At 32.6% G+C, this 6,000-nt stretch overlaps 1 protein-coding gene across 8 annotated transcripts in view; it reads right to left on the bottom strand.

Annotated features, from left to right (window-relative positions):
* Positions 1-2,140: 2,140 nt before the first annotated feature.
* Positions 2,141-6,000, bottom strand: part of ROCK2 (Rho associated coiled-coil containing protein kinase 2) — a 149,511-nt gene continuing 145,651 nt past the window's right edge. For 7 of the 8 annotated variants that reach the window (XM_023728244.1, XM_023728245.1, XM_023728246.1 and 4 more), the window contains one exon: positions 2,141-4,548. In XM_023728244.1, coding sequence (XP_023584012.1) covers positions 4,545-4,548 — 4 coding nt within the window. In that variant the 3' untranslated portion in view covers positions 2,141-4,544. The remainder of the gene's footprint in view (positions 4,549-6,000) is intronic. The other variant, XM_004373055.2, reaches the window with a different exon arrangement.

Here is a 6,000-nt window from a genome sequence, read left to right as displayed (position 1 = left end):
CTGAGTCTTTACACTGTCAGTCATTTTAATGTGATTTAAGTATAACATACAGTTTTTGAATTTAAACTGTGGCTAATCCTTTTAAAACTACTGCTTGGGACCAATAGGAAGAAAAATATGGTATCTAAAAATAAATTATTGATTCCGCAGTTGACAACTAAATCATAGTTGTCATTTGTGAAAAATCCAAGTAAGTTAATCTTTTCTTATGCAGTTATGATCTGTCCATAAGTATAAATACGAATTATGTGACTATTTTTATTCCAACAAATATTTTTATATATACTTTTTGTTGTTAGTACTTTATCACTGCTTAAAGCAACTTCTTTAAGGATATACTATTTTAGGTGAAGAGTTCTCCATTTTTCCCTTTTGGGAGGGAAGGGAACAAACATTTGAATTATTCTAGGTATTTTATACACATCATATTTAATCTTGCAATCATCCTATAAAGTAAACATAATCTCCATTTTACAGATTAAAAAAAAAGTTTCAGAGTTAATAACTTGCCCAAGATGACAGCTAATAAGTGGCCTAGGAAAAAACAACCCTGACTACCAGAGAAAATGCTCTTTCTAGGAAACCACCTATCAGCACACTATTCCTGACAAAACAAGCATCCTACTCCTTCCTATCCTCAGCGACTGAAATGGGCTGGTTAGGTTTGTAGGTCCTTTACACACCAAAATCAAATCAAAGCCAAGACAGGCTCCCTGTTGAAATTCTGTTTTGATTTTTCCATGAACTAGATGACAAGGTAGAAAAATTGCAAGTCTATATAACCTTAGTTATAAGACTTGCTGGAGTCCCTGGGTGGTGCAATGGTTAACCCTCTCAGCTGCTAACCAAAGGACTGGAGGTTCCACTCCACCCAGATGCAGCTCAGAAGCAAAGTTCTGGTGATCTACTTCTGAAAATTCAGCCACTGAAAACCCTACGGAGCACAGTTCTACTCTGACAACATGGGGGTCACACCATGAGTTGGAATCAACTTGATGACAACTTGGTGGTTGTTACAGGACTTGTTTGCTACACCCATCTTTTACGGAAGGCATACTTTTATGATAAACTTTTAGAAAACTGCAGCATTCCAGTACTGTTTCTCAGGAAAAGTATGAAAATGCTTACATCTTAATTTCTTTTATTTAATTTTTTTTATAAAAAGCAGGCATAAAATACAATTACATTACTACAAAGATGCAACAAAATTTAAAAAAAAAAGAAAAATCAAGGTGTTCGATTTTTGTTCAAAGGGATCAAATATTTATGATTATCTAAACCATGCAGTTCATAACTTATTACAATTCCAAACAAAATTCCTTATTACGGGGAAGGGAATCAAAGGAGAGGCCTCCAACCATAATATTTAGCACTGTTACACAGTGCTTATCTTCAAAGTGCTTTACAAATCAACTATGGTATCTTCACAACATCAGGAAGTTGAAGCCTGATTCCAGGGAAGGAGAGGTGAGTCAGTAGCAGTGTCAAGACAGTCTGAGAAACTCAGAAGTGACTTGCTTTAACTGAATTTTAAGCATGTAATTTAAATCATGTTTCACTAAGGTAATGTACTATCTGAGTTTCTCTATTTTACCACCAGAATCCTGTAAGAATAGATTAACAACAGCAGCATAACTTCTTAAACTGTGGTTTGGCAAAACCTAGAGTACATTTTGTTTAGGATCTGCAAATAAAGTAATGCAAAGTAGATCCTTCAGAGCCAGATCTACATAACTCTCGCATAGGTTAGTTTTAAAAACACTAACCTTTATTTTAAATTTATTGGTATATGTATCCTTTAGTTAACTAACACATTTTAAGCTTTCAGATAGATTTAAAAAAATCTTGCTTCTAGATAGCATGTTTTTTTTTAAATTAATACTTTAAAAAATATTCACTATACATTGATTTTAACAGTAATACCGGCACCAGTTTCCCTTCTACTTGTCTTGCTAGCCCCACAAAAGTAAAAAATCCAACTAAGAAAATCCCAGTACTCACTATTTCTTAGTTCCCCATAGGAGGTATTTATGGCTCTAGGAGAAATCAGGCGTAAGGAAATAAGCAACTCTTGCTCTTATAGAAGATTTATCTTGGAAGCTTCAGGATCTCAAAAAAAAAAGGAGAAACTGGCACAAAATCAGGTTGTTCAACCAAGTCAGTATCATATTTAATGAGTGTTGGGAAGAGAACATTTGGATAGATGCACGCACTCATGCACATGAAATGTACGTGAAAGCAGCAACGGGGTAAAAAGCAAATTCTTACCCAATGTCCGAAATTTTTATTAAGCGCATTTCCATTAGTTGGACAAACAACCTTGTAAATCCTCATGTCAAACCATATAATGTGAAGAATCTCCATGGGAGAGATTGTTTTTAACCCCTCAGAAAATCTTTTTATCCCCCTCAAAAAAACTTCACATTAATTTTCCTTATACAGTTGCATCACATCATGATTCTCCATATTCTCTAATATATACAGCATTCAAAATTTAAACTTTCATATTTTTACTCAAATATTTCAATTACCCATGTGTAAACTTCAAATTATTTCATCTTAATAAAGTTTATTAAAAATATATATATATATACTCTCCAATTCTGAATAATAGGATAGAACCTCCCATAATGTAGCAAAATCTTTATATAAAATATTAATTCAGTCTCCTTTTAACAAGTCTAATGAATGGAAATAATTATTCTATATAAATTTTATATATTTTTCATTTTTAATCTTAAACTTTAAAAAAAAAATGCTGTGCCTCAAAACCAGAACTGCAGGAAACCTATCTGCGAGGGAAATGGTATGCATATCTAGTTTTAGCACAGTCAGCACGGAAGAGTGCAGATTTGGTGACGAGAAAAACAAAATTCAGTTTCAGTTTATCAGTAGGCCACTTTTCAATTTCCACAATATTATCTATAATTGGGGATCTAACTCTTTAAACATCTCTACACTGCCCCTAGAGGGAACCAATGAAATGGCTACTTTCTTCATTGAATATTGGTGTATTTCAATATCCTACCACACTCTGTATGTGTATATAGAGAGACTGATAAAATACTACGGTTTTTTTTTCTTTCACTCGATCACCATTGCTGCATACTGTAGTGGTATAAACACACACTCTTCTGGTATTATGAGAAATATAGCAGGACTGGGCCTGCCTAAACTGTAACTTTAATAGCATTTTAAAAATAAAAATAAAATTAAGTGCCTTTGAGGCCGTTTCTTCCCAGTTATTAGTTTTCTTTACCCGATACTGAAATATTGCCATACAGAGTTGTGTTTGAGGATCACATTTAAATATTTAAAATATATCTACAGTATGTCTTAGTTTTCTTTATATTTGAGACAATTTTTGAATTTTGAGTATGAAATGTAAAAATAGTCACAATTTTTTTTTTTTTTACCAGAAATAAAGACACATCTAGGATACCCAGCAAATTCAAAGCAAAGAAAACATTTCATAGCACTTATTAAGTCACAGACTAATACTGAGGTCTGTAAAAGGGGTTGGATGAATAATAGATATACATCAAAGATATATTAGTTTGAATACTATCCATTATTGTTTCTATGACCAATACTTAAAAAAAGAAACTGTTATACAATCAAAGTAGGCTGACACTGATATAACTATTATGTGTAAAATAGTGCACTATTTTTCTTCCACAAAGCAAATCTGCATCCTACTAGCGGTAAACAAACACTTGTTTTTAAAAAAAATACAGCTGAAGGGCTAAGACTTTGAAAAAAAATTAAATTAAGGCATTCAAAATGGGTAAAGTTGCCTATTACGAAGCATTAGGAAACTGATATAATTAATTTCAAACTCTGTTACATTAATTGCTTAACATTAACATGCAGCTTCCATCAGGTCCACATGAATGAATGATATAAACCAACATTATGGCTTTATACAAGTGCATAGTTGCAACTGCAGTAAGTAATGATATCTGATTAATGTGTATAAAAAATAAAGTGGGAAATTTAAAAAACCCTCTTGCAGTATTACAGTACTATATATATACATATATATGTATGTATGTGTATATATATATAAATATATACACATACACAGACAGTATAATGGTTACTTCTTAAAGATGCAGTCTCTATCACTGTAGTGGAATCCACTCCCAGATTCTTCTGGTAAATGTGCTGGTGAAATCTCTCTGTTGAAGCTGAAAAGATGATTTCTTTAAACTTTAACTATTCTCAATCCTTTTGGGCAATGTAGTGTGAGTGACTGCTAAGAGAGCTTTATGGAATCAGTCTGGAAGGGTTGCATATGGTATCCTTACTCTATCAACCAATCACTGTTGGTTCCACTCATTGCTTCAAAGGAGTCCAGAAAATCTCTCCAAGATTTGTAATTTATACCGAAGGGGAACATATAATATGTATATGTGTATAGGTATCAGTCTCTCAGGAAAATATAGCTTTTTAATAAATTTTGGGCCATCATATTTCAGTCTTGTTTTAACTGGAAGAAGAATATGATCACCTGGAGTAATGACTGCATTCATAGAAGGCAGTTAGCTAGAAAAAGAGAAAAAACAAAGTTAGGATATATAGTGAAATAATTTAAGAGACTGTTCAATTCTTTGAAAAGGCATTTTAATTACATTATTAAACCATACTGTCATTTAATTACTATACTTTTAATACCTAAATCATGCAGAAGCATACTTACTGTATGACTTACCCCGTTTTTAGGTACATGCAATTATATTCTTTCTCAATACAACTATGGATTTTGGAAGTACCAGACTGCCCACACAACAAGTTTTAATACAATTAACTAGCTATTAGGGTTAAAGAATATATCACAGAATAACACAACTGAGTATAAGTTTGATTTGGGGTTCAACTACTAGCTGCTTCACACAGTTGAAAGAGCAGTGGATTTACGGACTAGGTTCTAGTTCGCTGTTTGACCCTGAGCCACATTTTCCTTATCCATGAAATTAAACATATGTGAAAATACTCTGTAAAACCTGCTTATAAATAGATCGCAATTTTATATGATTGTAGTATTTGTTTTGCAACATGCTTCCTTAAGACAGACATTACTTCTTATAAATCCATTCCATGTAAAAGGTTTAATTCATGAGGCTCAACTTTCATTCAAATATTAGCCATTATAAACTACTTTCGTTTCCTAAAAGCACAAGAACTTCTACAACATGTCATTAGCATTCTTCAGCAAGGGTAACATTAAATTCTCAAAAAGCAAACACTTCACACATCACAAAGAAAGCCAAATCAGAAAAAGCTATTCACAGCGCTTACTAGACTTACAAAGTTCTCATGGTTTCAATTCTTGCAAGTTAGAAAGAAGGACAGAGAGGGAAAGAAGAAGAGAGGGAGGGAAGTAGGAAGGAATCCCATGCTATGTTCACAAACTAATAACAGTTTTAGGAAGTTGAAAACATTGTCAAATTTATTTCTCCTCTGGATATGGCTTCCTTGGAATGAATAGAAAGTACCAGAATTAACTCCTTTTGTTATTTCTACATGTTTCATTCCTAAGATAAAAAACTGTAATCCCAAGTGTATTGACAATTTACAGCCAATAAAGAATCTGAACATAGCATTTCACTTTTACACTTAGCACAGGAATTTCAGTTAGAAACTTTTTTTAAAAACTACTTTTAAAATATACATTATTAAAACAACATCACAAAATTTCAAAACGAGTCAAAAATAATGAAAGCCCAAGTGCAAACCACATGCACTACTTAGAAATAAAATAACTCATTTTTCATTTTTTGATTTACCCCATTTATTTCTTCAGAAATCAAAAACATCGTCATCATCATCATCACCATCATCACCATCATCAAATGACCAATCCCAGTCCTTAAATGCCAAATCAAGCAATCTGCAATAGGAGGTTTGCAAATTTATATACTAACACTCTTTAAAAACTACAGTTTAATGCTAGGATGTAGAAATCACACTTCTAATGTGTTCTGAGCACTTTCTTTC

The sequence above is a fragment of the Trichechus manatus genome, unplaced genomic scaffold (genome assembly GCF_000243295.1).
Source record: "Trichechus manatus latirostris isolate Lorelei unplaced genomic scaffold, TriManLat1.0 scaffold00023, whole genome shotgun sequence".
NCBI classification, from domain to species: Eukaryota; Metazoa; Chordata; class Mammalia; order Sirenia; family Trichechidae; genus Trichechus; species Trichechus manatus.
Note: the sequence above shows the minus strand (reverse complement) of the source record. Positions and strands in the feature narration are given on the sequence as shown.